The sequence below is a fragment of the Pelophylax lessonae genome (assembly GCF_965119305.1).
Source record: "Pelophylax lessonae genome assembly, chromosome: 2".
In the NCBI taxonomy this organism is placed as follows: Eukaryota; Metazoa; Chordata; class Amphibia; order Anura; family Ranidae; genus Pelophylax; species Pelophylax lessonae.
Window position 1 is genome coordinate 34,537,115 of NC_138769.1, and position 19,348 is coordinate 34,556,462.

Here is a 19,348-nt window from a genome sequence, read left to right on the forward strand (position 1 = left end):
GAGAGGAGGGATGAGAGAGAGGAGAGAGGGGGTGTGTGAGGGAGATGGGGGGATGAGAGGAGAGAGGGGGTGGGTGAGGGAGAGAGGGGGATGAGAGAGAGGGGGGATGAGAGAGAGAGAGAGAGAGAGAAGGGATTAGAGACAGGGGGGGGTGAGAGAGAGGAGGGATGAGAGAGAGAGGGGATGAGAGAGAGAGAGGGGATGAGAGAGAGAAGGGGGATGAGAGAGAGAGGGGGAATGAGAGAGAGAAGGGGGATGAGAGAGAGAAGGGGGATGAGAGAGAGAAGGGGGATGAGAGAGAGAAGGGGGGTGAGAGAAAGACAGAGTGGGTGAGAGAGAGAGGTAAGAGAGAGAGAGAGGGGGGTGAGAGAGAGAGAGAAAAGAGGGTGAGAGAGAGAAAATGGGGGTGAGAGATAAAGAAAGAGAGAGAGAGGGGTGAGAGAGAGAGAGGGGGGTGAGAGAGGCAGCTCTAGCAATAATTGGCCAATAGAGTCTAAGGTGGAGGGGGTGGCTTTTTTTGACGCTCCCCTGCAAACTGCTGCCCTAGGCCTGGGTCTTGTCGGCCTAGGCCAAAATACAGCACTGCATGGTAGCCAATCAGCTTCCAGCTGATTGGTTTCCATGCAGAACTACACAGATGGGGGGATGAGAGAGAGGAGAGAGTGGGTGAGTGAGGGGGATGAGAGAGAGAGAGAGAGGGGGATGAGAGAGAGAGAGAGAGAGAGAGGGGATTAGAGACAGAGAGGGGGTGAGAGAGGGGGGGTGAGAGAGAAAGGGGGGATGAGAGAAAGAGAGAGGGGGTGAGAGAGAGAGGTAAGATGGAGAGAGAGAGGGGGTGAGAGAGAGAGGGGGGTGAGAGAGAAGGGGGTTGAGAGAGAGAGAGAAAAGGGGGTGAGAGAGAGAGAAAAGTGGGGTGAGAGATAAAGAGAGAGAGGGGTGAGAGAGAGAGAGAGGGTGAGAGAGAGAGAGAGAGAGAGTGGGGGGTGAGAGAGGCAGCTCTAGCAATCAGTGGCCAATACAGTCTAAGGTGGAGGGGAGTGGCTTTTTTGATGCTCCCCTGCAAAGTGCTGCACTAAGCCTGGGCCTTGTCGGCCTAGGCCAAAATACAGCACTGCATGGTAGCCAATCAGCTTCCAGCTTCAGCTGATTGGTTTCCATGCAGAGCTGCACCAGATTTTGCACTCTCCAGTTTTAGTAACTCAACCCCCAAGGGTCCTTCACAGCAGCAAACTATCAAACAAACAGCCTTTACTTGCAGTATAAGGCCCCTTTCACACTGACGGACCGATTGGGTCCGCCGGTCAGTTTTTCGAGCGGACCCGACCAGACCTATAGCTATAGCTCTCTATAGCTCTCTTACCCGATACTATCCGCTAAAAACAGACAGATGGGGGAATCTGTTCCCCATCTTTCTGACGGATTAGATGACAGTTGGATTGAAACGGACAGGTGGTCCGTTTCCATCCGACCACCCCATAGAGAACAGGGGAATGTGTCTTGTCATCCGCCTGCTCAGCGGGGATCAGCAGACGGATTCCCCGCATGACGGACTCCGTCCATGTGAAAGGGGCCTAAAGCCTAAGGCCTCTTTCACACGGCCGCTCCGGTGTTTTGCTCCGCTGCGGGCCTTTTTTTTTCACGGAGCGGATGACATTTGTGTCATCCGCTCTGTATGTCCGCATACCATCCCATCCGTTTGCGGATGATATGCGGACATAATGTAAGTCTATGGGCATTGCGGATGTCAGCGGATGACACCGATGACATCCGATTTTCCTTCCTTTCCGTTTTTTTGAACGGAGGAAAAATAGGGTTATGTTCCATTCCAAAACACGTAACAGAACTGAAAGGAAGAAAATCGGATGTCAGCGGATGGTATTCCGCTGACATCCGCAATGCCATTGACTTACATTATGTCGGCAAATCATCCGCAAAAAAATAGGATGATATACGGACATACGGAGCGCCCGTGTGAAAGGGCCCTAATACACACTATGAGATTATCGGACGAATGGTCGTTTTTTTTACATGCTAGTCTTCATATCGAAAACGAAAATGTTACTAAAGTACAAAAATTTTCATGCGACAGAATAAAAATTTGGAAGTGATGTAATGTATATGTATTGTATTTTTGGGCAAAAACTGTACTGACTAAACGAAAAACGTACGATCTTGTATCGTACGAGAAAGATTTTCTTGTTTGCCCCAAAAATTTTGGACATAAGCTGTGTACTAACGTCCAGATTATTGTACATTCGTTTCGAAAACAATATTTTATGTACGATATTCTGATCGTGTGCACCCGGCTTAAAGTGGAGTTCCACCAATTTTAGTGACTTTAGATGTATGTAATCCCCTTTAAAACGACTTTTACCAATGGAAAGTTTTTTTTTGTTGTTGCTAGTAAATACCTTATTTTCTGCTTTATTTATCCTCTTCTCACTTCCGGGTCCGGTCGGCGATTACGTCATTCGGTGATTCGCAGTGTGTGCTGGGATGTATTTCAGGGCATGAAATCTCGCAGTATTACACAGGAGATGAGCTGTACTGCGTGCTCTGCCCCGCCTCCTCTCAGTGAGCTGTATGTATGTAGTGTATTGAGGCTGTGCTCTGCCCCGCCTCCGCCCCGCCTCCTCTCAGTAAGCTGTATGTATGTAGTGTATTGAGGCCGTGCTTCCGCCCCGCCTCCTCTCAGTGAGCGAGGACTGAAAGTATTATATCCTCACTGAGCTCACTGAGAGGAGGCGGGGCGGAGCACGGCCTCAATACAATACATACATACAGCTCACTGAGAGGAGGCGGGCGGAGGCGGGCCAGAGCACGCAGTACAGCTCATCTCCTGTGTAATACTGCAAGATTTCATGCCATGAAATACATCCCGGCACACACTGCGAATCGCCGAATGACGTAATCGCCGACCGGACCCGGAAGTGCGAAGAGGATAAATAAAGCAGAAAATAAGGTATTTACTAGCAACAAAATAAAAAAAACTTACCATTGGTAAAAGTCATTTTAAAGGGGATTACATACATCTATGTAATCCAATTTATTAAAAATGGGTGGAACTCCACTTTAAGACTCTGCACATCTTTTCTTTCGATGCACCTGGAAAGTATTTATCTGCTGTAAACTGAGAGTTTATTGGGCATTGCTAATCCTTCGCTTGCGGTTTTGGGCCAGTACCATTTTTAAAATCCATTTTTTTAGAAGAACAAAAAAAAAAAAAAAAAAAAAACCCACTTCAAATATTACAAGTATTAATATGAATTTTTTTTCAAATGTGAAAGCTATGTCCATGAATTCTGCCCACTGCATACAAAAAGACACCAATGGTCCTTCTTTGGGACAGTGTAAATGAGAGGCACAAAGAGGTCTTAATGGTACAAAAATAACACTGAGTGTGAGACATAAGGAATGTTGGAGCATGGAGGCATCGATCACCCCTATTAATTTATCTAGGAGAAAATGTTTGTTAAAATATTCTAAGGCTAGTCCTTGCAGAATCTAAAATCACAGCAACTTGTGATGCCCTGCTATCCCTCCAGATTATTATTTTTTATTTTTTTTTTTTTGTTTTTGTCCATTTGACTCTGGGTTGTATACCCTGCAGGAGACCAGTGCTCCAACTTAAGGCCCAAGGCACATGGTCTCCTGTCCAGTGGTAAATGGGCTAGTTAAAGGTCTTCCACGTCAAGAAGGGAATCCTTGGAGCACAGTGGCTCATGGCTCTGTCATTCGTAAACCAGGACTGCCTCAGTGCCTCCTCCAATGAGAATCTTCCTTAAGTCTTTCACGATGTCAGACAACGAGGGACATTCTGTTTGGGAAATCACCCTGCGAAAAATAATAAACAGTAAGATGTGAACATGACAAAAATGAAAAAAAAAAACAAAAAAGATGATAAAACTCTCTTTGACCTCGAGGACCTTGAATAAAATATCCCCTCCTGTCTACACTTTTAAAAAAAATGGCGCCTTTTTTGTCAATAATACATTCAAGCTACGCACGGGGCATCATAAGCTGCGTCTAGACACAATGTACAACCCACGTTTAATTTTTTATAAAACAAACGGGTAACACTAATGAGATCTCGGCCATAAGGGCAGGCTATGGTGATTGATGACAAATGTGTGACTCATGACAAGGGTGAAAGGACACACGATGAAATATGAATTTATGGGAGTGGGGGATTAAATACTGGATGGTTGGGATTACGCATTTTATTTCTCTTTAATTGTGCCAGTGGAATATTGATTTGCCCTTGCCTCATTGGCTGTTTCCCTCATTCTTTGTGTAAAAACAACACAACTATGAAAAAGAGAGAAGAGAAATAACTAATGATCCAACAATAAAGGAAACCAACCATCTATTTTCATTTTTTTTTCTTGTTCCAAGTGAATACATTTAATATTTTTCAAAAAGTTTAATTTTCGACATGTAAAAAGCTGCCACACTTACAGTTTCATATAAAGTAATTTGGGAACAAAAATAATATGCAGCAGCAACACAAACAATTTCATTTTTGAACATGTTTTGGTCATGTATAATAATTGTTTTTTTTTTTATTATTGACACCAAAAATAATGTCTGGTCAAGAAAATTTTATAGTCTTCTGTTGCAGCTTTTTTTTTTTTTTTAATATTTGAAAGACGATGCAGGTTATAAGTTTCTACTACAATTCAATCTAAGTTTCATAATACCAAGATAATAACCACAAGATCACCCTTAAAGAGTGGAACTGCCCAAAACTCCCAGACTGAATTTTGTTTTTTGTTTTTTTTATTTCTTTACAAAGAAATTCGACTCAGACAAAATTTCCCAATTTTCACCATGCCTTCACAAGACAATTATATCTGGAGTCCAAATGTACAGAATGTAAAAAAAAGGAGACATTATTTAAAATACCCAATGTCCATTTCATGGAGAATTGTCCAAACAGCCCACGTTTTCCCGTGTTACTTGTTTTATTGACATACCCGAAAAAAAAGTGGACAAGAACACGTCCCTTTTCGTAAGGTGGTAGAACGATATTGAAGAGCTGCTTTTATACAGCATGCATTTTCAATGTTTATGGTCCACAAACATCTCCGAAATGGCACAATATATCATAAGAATGTCCACACACACACATCCTCCCCACTCTTTTTTTAAATTTTTGACAACGCCCTCCAACCCCATTTGGCCTGTGACCCATTCATGTAAAAAAAGAAGGCTTTTCTCACTGTTTTACTGGGCTGCTCCTTTTTCTTCCTCTTGTCGGAGGCGCTGAGATAGGAATGTTCTCTTGAACGAAACGGGAGAGCCCTGGCAAGCTCTCTTTCGCTGTAGGGAGGAAGTGAGTCTTCTTCCTCAACTTTGTGATGGTCCTTGCCTTCTCCCGTCTTGATTGTTGGAGATCGACCGTAGTTGCGGTTTGAATTTTGCCGCAGGCTTAGTTTAGACGGGGTGATGCTGGTTTCCTCGATACCCCTTGACTTCCGTTCTAGAATACTGCTAAGGTATGCGTCATCGTAACTCTGTCCCATTCTAGTAATTCTTTTGGGAAGATGCTTGTCCTCTGGGGCTCGTATCCTAGAAGGGCTGAATGACCAGCCTCGTTCATTGTCTGAAAAGAGCTCCCTTCCATAGTTTCGTTTTCCATAGTAGTCTTCGGTTGAGCTGTCCTGGTAGACTGGTCTTCCTCTTGATTCAGACCGCTCAAACCTTGGTCCTGAGCAAGGGCCCCGACTGTCGGCCCTCCGGGGCCTCTGTTTATATGAGTCTGCAAATGCTGCTAACTCATCAGTAGAAACAGCTTGAACTGCCATGGGAAAGGATTTCCTTTCTAAGACTTCAGATGTTGGTCTCTGGAGGCTGTGAAGAAAGATCAATGTATATATGAGGTGCTAAAATCTATTTATGCATTGTCATTTTTAAGAACGGTGAAGTTTTATAAATACTAATGTTGTTGATCCTAACAATTAAAGACTAATTCCAACCAATCTACATTTTGTAGTTCTAGGAGTGAGGAAATAAAGACAGTCAAGAAGATCAATATAAAAAGGAAAAAGAGGGAAAGCAGGAGAGCCCTTATTATAAAACAGAAAGAAAAAAGGTTGAATAACGTACATCTGGCGAGGTTGTGGTTGACCATACGAGATGCTATCTTCAACCTTTGATGAGTACTTGTGGAGACTATAGCTGTCTCCACGAAGCTTGTGAAATGATTGCTCTCAATGCTTGGGGTAGCCTAGTGCTAGGTCTGCTTGAGCAACGTTAGGATGGTGTAGCGGAATGGACACTGAGAGTGTGGTTTGTGTTGAAAGAGTGAGAACTCTTTCACTTGGGACTATCATATTTCTGAGCAGTGTCCCTCAGGAGATGTGTGGGGATGTATTGCAGATGGCTAGAAAATGGTAGAAGTGTTTCATGGACCCATGCCAGTGGGGTGGGGTTTGTTATTGTGAAGACCTGCATTCCATTGTCCTATTGTTCCTGTCTGCCTTGTAAGCATATTATGGGATGTGTGTTTGTGTGGAATGGCTCGAAGAGGGAGGGGTTTTGGCAGAGTGTAGATCTCTTGTGTTTTCAATAAACATTCATTCTAGTTGACTCCCAGCCTATGTGTCGTCTAGTTCTTGGGAGGGAAGGATGGTATAACGCTACCTGGATTGTTGCATGCTGTACCTGCCTATTTGGATTATTACCTGTTTTCCTGTCTATCAGCGGAGACCCTGTAGATTAAACTACTTCTCCACTACAGATGGTATAAAGTCAGACGATAAAAGCCCAAAGCTATCTACTGTTGCACCCTTGGATAGATTTATTACACGGTTCAAAAAACTGTATAATGTTAGGGCAACAAAGTTGAGAAGAACGTTACTGTCTTGGTAACGAAAAATGTATTTAAACATAAATCCAACTTTAAAAACCATTTGTGTTTTAATATATATTCCTTTACCAAGAAGTAATGTTCTTCTTTTGGAGGTTCTGCTCCTAACATCATAGGGTTATCACAGCGAACGGCATTATGAATCTATACACAGGCATCTTTGCTATAGTAGAAACCTTTGATCTCTTTCATCTGTACAGTTTATTCTAGGAAAAACGTTTTAGATTTGTTTAGGATAGACTTTGAAAGAGTAAAAATGCCAATCAAGCATTAATTGCAGTCTCTGTGACAGCAGGACAAGAAATTAGAAGAGTGGATGACACTCAGACTGAAAAACATGGAAAGCTGAGAAAGGTTTTAAGACTTCAACCATTTTTACTTTGTGTCTCCATTGCAAAGATTTCCCATTATTTCCCAGCCATATGGTTAAAGAAGTAGGGCCAAACCTCTTCTAGCCCTACTTCTCCTGGGGATCACAGGAGTGCATTTAATTCTGTGACCTTGTTTTCAGCTGACAGCGTGCAAGCATCCGCTGTCAGCTGACATCATAGAGATGGTTCAGTCTCTGGAGAGATTCTGACTTTAATGTCAGGAGCCACCTAGATGCCTAGACCAGCAGCTGACTCATTCTTTTAACACACCGCCCCCTGCACAGCCCGGCACTCCAGTGGTTGCTGGAGCGGCAGACCAGAGAGCCAGTGTCAGTCATTAGCTCTCTGCTCAGTGAAGACCCAGAACTGAGCGATCAGCGGTCTTTGATCTCTCAGTTCTCAGTCTTAGAAGTGGTGGGGGACCGATGCTGCATCCACCTGGTTAGCTATGAATTTTTTTCTTTTTTTTTGGATTCCCAAACCTTTTTTTTAAATCCCCTCAATGAATGAACACAGTGAGAAATAAATCCTTGCAGAAACATAACCTGTCGTAGGGTTCCCCATACCCTTCAACAGTCATGGTCCACTCCTTTTTTGAGGTGTCCTCTACTTTTCTTGCCATAACTGGGTGAAGGTAGAACGGAAACAGCATGGCTCTTCCGACCCCCGAGTGATCTCAAATCAAAAATTTCTGTGCCTGGTATAGAAGGTCATCTAGTTTGCATATTAGCTGCCGTATTAGTGTCTTATACTTGGAGAAATGAGGACTCCATAACATTTCTATATATTTAATAGTCACACGGTTTAAAAAAAAAAGTAAAAATTTAGACATTGTGTGTGTGTTCAGAAGCCCCCTGATAAGTCAGAGCTACCACAAAAAGCATTAATATGTTAACTGGAGAGCTCTAACTCTGATTCATCTGGAGGGGTGGGTAAATTTTATTTATAGACTGTACACTCTATGGTCAGCTTTACATTTTGGTTGTAAGACTCATCTCTGTCCTCTTCTACCCTAGCTTGGCAGATTGTACAATATAATGGTAGTATGAGTGGATAGCTGTTCTCAGTAGATTAGGGGTACAGTATACATTACATGTATGAATATCCTTTGGACACATTTACTCACCTACTCCTGAAAGTTTCTCTGTCGTCCCTGAATTTGGAGGACCTCGTGGTTCCCCCGACTACGCCGGACCAGTATTCTGCATCCCCATCGACATTACAGCTGGAGGGGAGAGGCTTCCTGCGGACTTGGCGATACGAGCGATTGAAGTGCGAGTTGTCGTCGTGCAGGGAACTTAACTCCGAGATTGTGTGGCTGTCTAGGAAAGGAAAGGAAATGCAAGTAATATAAGTATAAGGGGAGATCACGTATGGCTATAATTTGCCTGAAAACTACAACACTAAAAAGACAACGTAAAACAAGAGGCTGTTACTGTGTACAGCATGGGTGCTCAACCTGTGGCCCTCCAGCTGTTGCAGAACTACAAGTCCCATGAGGAATTGCAAGCCATTGACAGTCACAAGAATGACTCCAAAAGGCAGAGGCATGATAGGATTTGTAGTTCCGCAACAGCTGGAGACCCACAGATAGAGCACTCATGGAATACAGAGTGAGCATGGATATGGTAACATTTATATTTGATAGTGGTGCTCAGGTGCAGTCCCAGTACCCAATGAGAGGTCCTTCAGTTCTAATCTGGTAGTCATAAATACTATGGAAAAAAGTTAGCTCCCCTTTTGCACTCCAGAGGAAAATATAAATTTGAATGTATCTGTGAGAATTTCAAAATATGCTTTGTGAGGTCAAATAGTAATGTTGGTCTTAAGGTCATGGATCTGAGCAGGCCACTTGAGTTCCTCCACAGCAAACCATGAATGCCATGCTGGAACATAAAAGGACCTTTTCCAAACTGTTGCCAAACGGTTGGAAGCGCTCAATAGTCTAAAATGTTTTCCTGGCGCCAACATGGCAGCATACATGTGGTAGTATGCTGAAATGGATTGGCGTCAGAAAGGGAAAATTACAGCAAGTATTTGGTATAATTTTCAGTTTTTCTGTCTCCAACATGTGCTGCCGGCTACACCCTGTAGCGATGACTTATCCCACAGGACGGTCGAACAGAAGTGGATCTATTCAACATGGATCAAGATCCGGATAGTCCCCGCTGAACCTGTCCAATTTCGATCCATGTATGGGCAGCGTAACATTACTCTTCAATACCTGGACTTAATTTGGAGGGCTGCCCTCACACTTTTACTAAAAAAGTAGGTTATAATGGTAAGGGGTTCACAAACTTTTGGCCATTTAGTGCATCTCTTGAAAAGTGGGATTTTTGACTTACCATAAAATCCATTTCTCTGGTGTTCATTGACGAACACAGCTCCTGATCTTTATGACCATTGGGTTATACTGCCCCCTACAGGAGTAGGACAATAGGCAGAAAAAGAATCTGGCGACCCCTATAGGCAGTCCCAGGGGGTATACTCCCTCTCTCTGCTATAGTTACTCAGTTTTTTTTTTACACGCAGAGGGGTGGGTGCTGTGTCCGTCAATGAGCATCAGAGAAATGGATTTCACGATAAATAAAAAATCCCATTTTCTATTTCGTTCATTGACGGACACAGCTCCTGATCTTTATGACCATTGGGACGTCCCAAAGCAGTGTTAAACATGAGGGATGGAAACAGCAAAAAAATTCCCAAGGCTAAACAGTAGCCAACCAGGCAACAGGAGCTCAACCAAAAACAACAGGAGCCCACCTGAAAAAAACAATACACCCTCAAAGAGGATCAGGTCCTCTAAACAGCAGCCTGAAAATCTTTGCAGACAAAGGAAGCATCCACAGATGCCAACACATCCACTTTATAGAACTTTGTGAAAGTCTGCACCGCCGACCAGGTGGCCGCCTTACAAACCTGCGTCACTGACGTCTGATGACGGAAGGCCCAGGAGGCACTAAGTGCCCTAGTAGAGTGCGCCTTGACAGGGAAAGGAGGAACCTGACCCCTGATGGAATAGGCCTGAATCACCGTCTATCTGATCCATCTGGAAATGGTCACAGAGGAAGCGGACAACTCTTTCTGAGGCCCATCCGTGAGCACAAATATTGAGTCCGACTTCCTAAAAGACTTTGTAGCTGTCAAGTACATCCTAATTGCCCGGACCACATCCAAGGCAATTCCCTTCGGATGTTTTGGCCTGGGACACAGGGAAGGCAACACAATGTCTTCCTTCAAATGAAAATCAGAGAGAACCTTTGGGAGGAAAGACGGACAGGGGAGAAGAACCACCTTATCTCTGTGAATCACCAAGTAAGGTGAATGACAGGATAATGCCGCCAGCTCCGACACCTTGCACGCAGAGGTGATAGCCACCAAAAAAGCCACCTTCTGTGACAGCGTAAGCAAAGGAATCTCCCGAAGTTTCTCAAAGGGAGGCTTCTGGAAGACAAAAAGCACCAAATTGAGGTCCCAAGGCGGCAAAGGAGACTGCACTGGAGGAACCAAATGTTGGACCCCCTGAAGAAAGGTATGCACCAGGGAGTGTGTGGCCAAGGGTCGTTGGAAGAAGAATGCCAAAGCCGACACCAGGCCCTTGATGGTCCTCAAAGCCAATTTCTGTTCAACCCCCCCCGTTGAAGGAAGGTCAGGATCCAAGCCACGAGAAGGAGCGAGGATGAACCTCAAGAGACTCACACCACGCAATGTATGTCTTCCATGTGCAACGGTAGATCTTCCTAGAAGTAGATTTCCTGGCTTTTAACAGCGATGGAATCACGACTCAGATAAACCTCTATCCATCAGCCAAGCCATCAAAGCCAGCGACTGTAAAGCAGGATGGAAGATTGGTCCTTGGGACAGCAGGTCCTCCCTGACAGGAAGTTTCCAAGGAACGTCGGTGACAAGATTGGTGTACCAAGCCTGGCGAGGCCAGTCTGGTGCCACTAAGATGCCCGGAATCCCTTCTGCCTCGATCCTGCATAGAAGTCTTGGCAGAAGCTTGAGAGGAGGGAAGGCGACATAAACAGATGATACTGACCCCACTGGGACACCAGCGCGTCTGCGGCATCCGCCAGAGGATCCCATGACCGAGCCACAAACCTCTGCACCTTTCTGTTAAGCCGAGACGCCAACAAATCCACCTCGGGGATGCCCCACCGGAGACACAACTGATGAAACACCTCTGGATGAAGGGACCACTACCCTTGGTATAAAGCCTGCTGACTGAGGTAAACCGCCTGCCAGTTGTCCACCCCGGGAATGTGTACGGCAGCGAAGACTGGAACAAACTGTTCTGCCCACCTTAGAATACCGGCTACCCCTAGTGCCGCCAGGGCACTTTTTGTGCCCCCTTAGTGATTGACATCTACAGACGTGGCATTGTTCGATTGAATGCGCACTGGACATCCCTGAAGATGATCCATCCAATTTTCCAGGCACAGTCTGATCCCTCGGAGTTCCAAGACATTGATCGACAGTCTGGACTCTTCCAGTGTCCAGATCCCCTGGACAGGACAGAATTTTTGCTGAGGACGCCTCCCCAGCTGGACAGGCTGGCATCCATGGTGACCACTGTCCAATACAAGGGGAGGAAGCATTTGCCCAGCCTAAGTCCCGGAGGGAGAAGCCACCATATCAGGGACTCCTTCGTTCCCCGGTTCAGCCAGATCTGATTGTTCAGAGACTGCGGAGTCTTGTCCCATTTGGTCAGAATCTCCCTTGCAGGGGGACCTCATATGGAACTGTGCAAACAGAACCGGCTCGAAGGTAGACACCATAAGGCCCATCACCCGCATGCAAGTCCGGAGGGATGACCATCCGCTGGACAGCAGGAGATGAATTGAAGCCTGCAATTTCTGGAGTTTGCCCAGAGGAAGGAGCACTCTGGCTAAGGCTGAGTCAAGAGTCAAACCCAGATAGTCCAGCTTTGTGAATGGAAACAGAGCAGACTTCTGAAAATTCAGAATCCAGCTCCCTCAGAGATCGATTGGTGATTTCCAGGTTTTAAACCAGAGCAGTAGGAGACTCTGCTCAGAGAATGAAGTCGTCCACGTATCCCAGTACCGCGATCCCCCGTTGGCATAACAATGCTAATACATAGACTCCATCCTGAACTTCTGCACCCACACAAAGCAATTCAACACCTTGAGGTCCAGGATTGGATGCACCTTGCCTTCCTTCCTGGGAACTGTAAACAGGTTTGAGTAAAAACCCTGAAAACTTTCTGAAGTCGGAACTGGGACAATCACCCCTTGAAGTAGCACAAGTTGAAAGGAAAGAACCTTGTTGAGGCACAAGAGCGAAACTGGAATGACTTCATGGACCCACTTGTCTTGTACTCACCTTGCTCTCGGCTTTTCCAGACCAGGTTCATTTGGATCCTCCAGAGGAGGCCCTGAAAGACTTCGGGCCCTTGTGAGCTGAGAAGGAGGGCCCATGTCTATGACGAGGTTCCTTACCCTTAGTAGCCTGCAGAAGAAAAGTACTCTTTCCCCCTGTGAGACCTTTAATGACGTCATCCAGGGTTGCCCCAAACAGGTGATCCCCTTGGAAGGGAAGATCAGTCAAAGCCTTTTTAGAAGTCTGGTCCGCAGACCAGCATTTAAGCCAAAAGATACGCCGAAGGACCACTGCCGAAACAGAGAGCTGAGCCACTAGGGGAGCCGCATCCAAAGAGGCATCACAGATAAACTGCAGCCCCTGGACCAGCTGGTCAGCCAGCTCAGCAAAGGCAGGGGGGAGCTGTTCTCCCTTCAGGTCATGGCGTAAAAGCTTAGCCCACTCCACTCGGTCAGAGTTTGCGACACCAGGCAATGGTGAATACCGGCCTCAGTGCCGAACTAGCCAGAGTGTACATATTGCACACCACAGCCTCTGCCTTCCTGTCAGCCTGATCCTTAAAGTCCAGGAACATTTTAACTGGAATCATGGTTGCCTTGTTGGAAACCGGAGGGTCCAGCACCGGTGGAACAGTCCACTTTTTAATAAGAGACTCCTCATAGGGGTAACGCCTAGTAAATTGCTTAGGGACCCCAAGGGGGCGCTTTGGTCATCCTTTGGTTAGCAAAAATTCTGTCAAAATAGGCGGGGAAAGGAAACACCTTTGCCGCTCTAGATGGCTTGTGAGTACCAAAGGGAACATGCGCCTCCATTGCAGCTGCGTCCTCCATCTTCAAGGTCTCACGCACAGATACAATTAGTGATTCCACCAGCGCCTATTTTGCGCATTTGCAGATGTGCAGGAATCATCCTCACTATCTGAAAATTCCGGGCAGGTGGTTGCAGACCCAGCAGGGTGGCCCGGAATCAGATTAAGGATCTGATGAGACAAATGAGGCAGGGGAAGGCGGGGGGCATTTTTTGCTAGTCGGTCACCTGAAAACCACCTCCACCTGGGACACAAAGGACTGCAGGACCTCTGTCAGTGCATCGATGGATGATTGGGACCCAGAGGGCCCCGCAGCCTCAGAGAGGGGATCAGGTGTGGAGATGTACTCCAAAGACTCCATGAGTCACCAGGGAGACCCCACAGAAAGTGTAAAACACTGCCAAGACCCAGTCGTATGCCACCTCACAAGGTGTTTAACTCACAGGCCAGCCCCCGTCTGGTAGGGCTATGTCACGGTCAACCTAGCGCGGAGCTGAGGTCTGCATGCGCTCGCTGGCCAGACTAGGGTGACCACTGGATTTAGATTATCCAGCCCCTCGCCCAGTCCGGCAGTTGATTGCAGATCTCACAGGAAAAAACAAGGAGAACATTTCTATCCAAAAAGAAAACATTGCCAGGACCAGAGATCCCAGCAAGGAACTAGGTCCTTACTCCTGACTAGGCAGAAAAAAACTAAGTAACTATAGCAGAGAGAGGGCGTACACCCTATGGGACTGCCCATAGGCTTAGCCAGATTCTTTTTCTGTGTCCGTCAATGAACAAAAGAGAAAACATATCCATGGTTCAGCTGTAATATTTTTCTGTCTTGTAATTGGTTGCCTGTCATCATGGATGAGCAATCCCAAGACAGAAAAAAATATGTCATCCAACATTTTGCTCCATGGAGACGCTTATCAGTGAGGGGATTCTGCCCTTGAAGAGAAGTAGGTAATAGAAAAATGCAGCTGTATGAAAGACAATACCTTTAAAGGTTTACAATCATGTTATCTAAATAACTGTAAAGAAGAGAAATGACAATTATCACAGGTGGGAAATGAGATGCTTGAAAAGCAGCCACATCATTGATAGCTGTGTAACGTTCTTCATATCGGTCTTACACAGTTGTGATGAAGCATATACGTTTTGTTATTACATTGTACTACTGAAAGATTTATTTTACCATTTACAAAGGACCCATTGACACACAGCAAATTACTTTCATTGTCTCCTAGAAGAAAAATTTGCTAAACAAAATTCTACCCCTCTCGTCGTAGGAATGAGCCAGCAGGAGCTAGAATTATGGCGGCAACTTTAGCACAGAGACAAAAGGCAAACAAAGCTGGCTGCTTATGTAGCACCACCCCCGCAGGAGCTGCTGATTATATTATTGGGTCTACACCCTGCCTAACAACCCAATCAAATTGGCTCGATCCCTCCTCAGGCACAACTGACCCAGAATAGGACTGGACTATCAAATAGATACACAGGTTGGAATACAATACTTCACTATGCAACAATACCTTGTTACCTTCTTGAATAGTAGTCCTTCTGGGTGACACAATGGAACAACGCACAAGATTGTAATTAACCAAACTTAGTTTACTATGTATCAAATTGAATAGGGGAGATACAATACAATACAATACAAGTCCATAAAAGGTTATTTAAAACAGCTTTAAAAAGGTAAAAGAATACCCCCACACTCCTCCTGCATTAAGGCTAGACACAGTACCAGGTAGGTGGGCCTATCTGAGTCCCTCCCCCAGAGTTCTCTTCTTTCTTGTTGATCTTCGCTAGCAAGGTTATTGAATAGAGCTCATTTGTAATCCAGATTAGGAATAAAGATCAAGAGAGAAAAAAACAACGAGCTGTTAGTTGTCACCGCAGGGTGTCTGCGTAACTGAGCAATAACTTCTGCGAGAGAGATAAGCCTCTGGCGACTCCTTTACAGACCTTATTGTTTGTCTATGAGTCTCCTGAGAGAGTATGGTGATAAACCCCGGGGTTTTATCACCTCCTGCTGCGCTACCGCTATCTGTAGATAAAACTGTCTCTTCAGCAGATAAAGTCAGTTATTGGGCATGTGCCCTCTCACCAACAGAAGTTTCTCCTTCGCGCGCTTCCACTGCGGTCTCAGTCCTTTGGCTATATGTCAGCCGCGCGGGGTCCTTCTGGCGGATAACTTCCGGTCTCGGCAAACAGCAGTATGACCTCCAGGAATGTGCCTCGTGCTTGAGATGGGACGGTTCCACGTCGTCCCTCCAGGCTAAAAGGCTCTGGCCCAATATCCAGTGTCAGTCCTTCACTCTCGCTCGCTGGTTCCTCAGAGTCCAGCGCAGAAAGGCCCCCCCCCTTCGCGCGCTTCTCTCTTCCTTTAAATAACCTCCCCCATAGTGCCGTGCGGTGCAGCCGTGCACCCTGGATCTTGCAAAGCAGCCTGGGAGATGTAGTTTCTTCATCTTGTGAAAAGGAAGTCACAGCCCGGGAAATTCCATGCAGCTACCACTAGAGGGAGCCTAGTTCCTGGATCTTGCAAAGCAGCCTGGGAGATGTAGTTTCTTCATCTTGTGAAAAGGAAGTCACAGCCCGGGAAATTCCATGCAGCTACCACTAGAGGGAGCCTAGTTCCTTCCCACATATCAAACAGTGTCTTTAGGCATGTTTAACCCCGCTACACACTCCCCCCACTTGAGAAACTTTGGTCCCCAAAGAGGTCAACAGTATGTACCCTAGTGCATAGGTTGGCATTATACAACAAAAACATTAACATTTTGCTGAAATAAGTCAATCTGAATACATCCAATTTTGTATTCTAATAGCAGTGCAACAGTAAAACGATAAAGTGCAATTAATAAACAAATAAGTGATTTCTACAGTGTTAATATAGTGCTGATTTCTAGTGCTTTTATATAGTGCTCCTTTAAAAAGCACATGTGCCTTTGCAATTTCTTAAACACTTACATCTTAAAGTTTGTGTTGAAAAAAAAACATCAAAAGGTGAGAAAGAGAAAAAAACATATAGTGAGGTCAGAGCAACAAAATGTGCGCAAACATTAACTCACAAAGTAAACCAAATTGTGAACATCAAAAACTGTGCTTATTATAATGGCCAAACCCAATATCCTTATGTACAAACTTAAATGCAAACGTTTTCTACTTCAATACTTTGTTCTCATGATCTCTCACAGACCCCCCAAAACTTGGGTGGCTTGTACAGTTGTGCCTGGGGGTGAGCTAGGGTTGTCCCCCACCAAATCTACAGTGGAGGAACTAGGCTGGTCAGGAGATCTTTTGGAGGTAAAAACAGCTTCTTCCGAACATTCACCCAATTGATCATAGGTCAGTCTCTTAGGTGGGTGAATGACTCTCCTTTCCCTCTGTTCCCGTGGAGGCATGCTCTCAGAGGTGCTAGGATCAGGCACTTCTGAGGATTCTTCAATGTCCCCCTCCTCATGTTCCAACACAGAGGAACCTGATGGTTCAAGAGAGGTCAGTTCTTCTTCAGAGAAGGGTGCAACCTCCTCCTCAGGATCTTCATCCTCAGCTGCTTCTTCTGGAAGCATATGAAAGGGTATGAATTCAGGGGCTTCTGCCCGAAGGGCTCCTCTATCAGCCAAGTCAGATGAAGACAGGGAGGCAGGTGTGGGTTCTGGCAACTGAGATGACCACAACCAGTCGGGTACCTCCTCTTCATCTTCCAAATCTTCAGATGGAGAACTTCCCTCTCCCTCATCTGGGAGCGTCGTCTGAGATCTGGTAACTGGTCTGGACCGGCGAGAAGTCGAAGGGGCCTCTGACAAGTCTTCCACAGGGGGCATACGAACCGCTTCAGAGAGAGGCAGCAAATGGTTCCGATGCCAAGCCTTCAATGGACCCACACTTCCTTCAGGCCGAATTTGGTACACAGGAAGGTTTGGCAGTTGCTTGCAGATAACATAAGGTTGGGACTTCCAGCGGTCTGCCAACTTGTGTTTTCCCGGGACACCCAAGTTTCTCAACAAAACCCTGTCCCCTGGTTGCAGGTCATGGATCCGAACTTTTAGGTCGAAATTTTTTTTATTCCGCAGTCCACGTTGATCAGATGTGGCCTGAGCCTTGTCATAGGCCGCTTTCAGACTCTTCCGCAGTCGGTCCACATATCCTCTATGCGATGCTGAAGAGGTATGATCAGGCGAAATGCCAAAGGCCAAATCCACTGGCAACCGAGCCTCCCTTCCAAACATCAGCCGATAAGGGGAATATCCAGTAGCATCACTGACAGTGCTGTTGTAGGCATGCACAATGGCAGCTACGTGCTTGCCCCAATGCTGTTTCTTCTCTGAGCTCAAAGTCCCCAACATATCCAAAAGAGTCCTGTTAAATCGTTCAGGCTGGGCATCCCCCTGTGGATGGTAGGGAGTGGTTCTAGTCTTTTGAATGCCTAACATATCTAACAGTCTCTTGATCAGTCTGCTTTCAAAGTCCCTTCCCTGATCAGAATGGAGGCGTTGTGGTAACCCATAATGTACAAAGAACTTCTCTACAAGAACTTTGGCTACCGTTGAGGCCTTCTGATCCCTTGTTGGGAATGCTTGAGCATATCTGGTAAAATGGTCTGTTACCACAAGGACATTCCCCTGGCCACTCAGATCAGGCTCTAAGCAAAGGAAATCAATGCACACCAGCTCCATGGGTCCCTGACTTTGTAGATGGCCCATTGGGGCTGCTTGACGTGGCAGAGTCTTCCTCTGTATACACCGGACACAAGAATGACAGTATCCTTCAACTTCGGCCCTCATACAAGGCCAGTAGAACCTGTCCCTGACAAGCTGAAAGGTTCTTTCGGGCCCCAGATGGCCATGATTATCATGAAGAGCGGCCAGAACTCCCTCTCTGTATTTAGCTGGTAAGAACAGTTGCCACTTCTCCTCCAGATCTTCAGATGGACCTCTCCGGTAGGCCACTCCTTCTCTGATCTGTAACCGGGTCCACTCTCTATGCAACAGACGGGCCCCCTGAGGGGAGTCAGTTAGAAGCAACTCAGGGCTCTGGATCTCCAGAGCTTCCAAGAGAAGTTTTCCCAAAGGGTCTTCCAACTGCTCCTTCCGCAAGTCCCTTTTGGACAGCCGGGGCAAACCCTCCCCTTCAACTTGGGTCACCTGGCAGTAGCATTTGGGTACTCCGATAGCCGAAACCCCAATCTCTTCTGCTCTTGACCCTCCTCGGGATCGAAATTCAGTTCCCTGATATAGGGCACGCACCCCTTCTGGAGCCAAATGAGTCCATTCTTCCGCAGGTTCCTGTGGAACATGCAACCTTCTGGATAGGGCATCTGCATCCCTATTTCCGATTCCTGGCCGATACTTCAGGCTAAAATTGAAGCTAGAGAGGGCAGCCAACCATCGATGTCCTGTTGCATCCAGCTTGGCCGTAGTCAACAGATAGGTGAGGGGATTATTATCTGTCTTGACAATGAATTCAGCTCCGTACAGGTAGTCTTTCAATTTGTCAACCACTGCCCACTTCAAGGCCAAGAATTCAAGTTTGTGAGTAGGATAATTCCTTTCAGCAGGCAGTAGGCTTCTGCTCACATAGGCAACAGGTCGCAGATGACCCTCATGCTCCTGATAAAGTACCCCCCCCAGCCCATCTCGGCTGGCATCAACATGCAGTTCATATGGTTTTGTGGGGTCCGCATAGGCCAACACAGGGGCAGTGGTTAGGGTTTCCTTCAGCTGGACAAAGGCCCCTTCGCATTCCGGGGTCCACTGATCCTGGATGGATTCCTTAGCCTTCCGGGGGCCTATGGTGGACTTCGCCGGCTTTACCAACTCAGGGACATCATCTTCTTCATTCTTCAGGAGCTCATTTAGGGGTCGGGCAATCTGGGCGAACCCCTCCACAAACCTCCTGTAATAGGAGCAAAAGCCCAAGAATGACCGGAGTTCGGTCACATTTGTGGGTCTCGGCCAGGAA

At 46.2% G+C, this 19,348-nt stretch overlaps 1 protein-coding gene across 3 annotated transcripts in view; it reads right to left on the reverse strand.

Annotated features, from left to right (window-relative positions):
- Nucleotides 1-19,348, reverse strand: part of ILDR2 (immunoglobulin like domain containing receptor 2) — a 352,186-nt gene that overhangs the window by 26,453 nt on the left and 306,385 nt on the right. Inside the window, exons 7-9 of one of the 3 annotated variants that reach the window (XM_082244599.1) lie at nt 8,369-8,564; nt 5,223-5,853; nt 3,214-3,834 (exon numbers count right to left, since the gene is read on the reverse strand). In XM_082244599.1, the coding sequence (XP_082100725.1) occupies nt 3,799-3,834; nt 5,223-5,853; nt 8,369-8,564 (863 nt within the window). In that variant the 3' untranslated portion in view covers nt 3,214-3,798. Of the gene's footprint in view, nt 1-3,213; nt 3,835-3,986; nt 5,854-8,368; nt 8,565-19,348 lie in introns of those variants that run through there. The other 2 variants (XM_082244598.1, XM_082244597.1) reach the window with 2 other exon arrangements.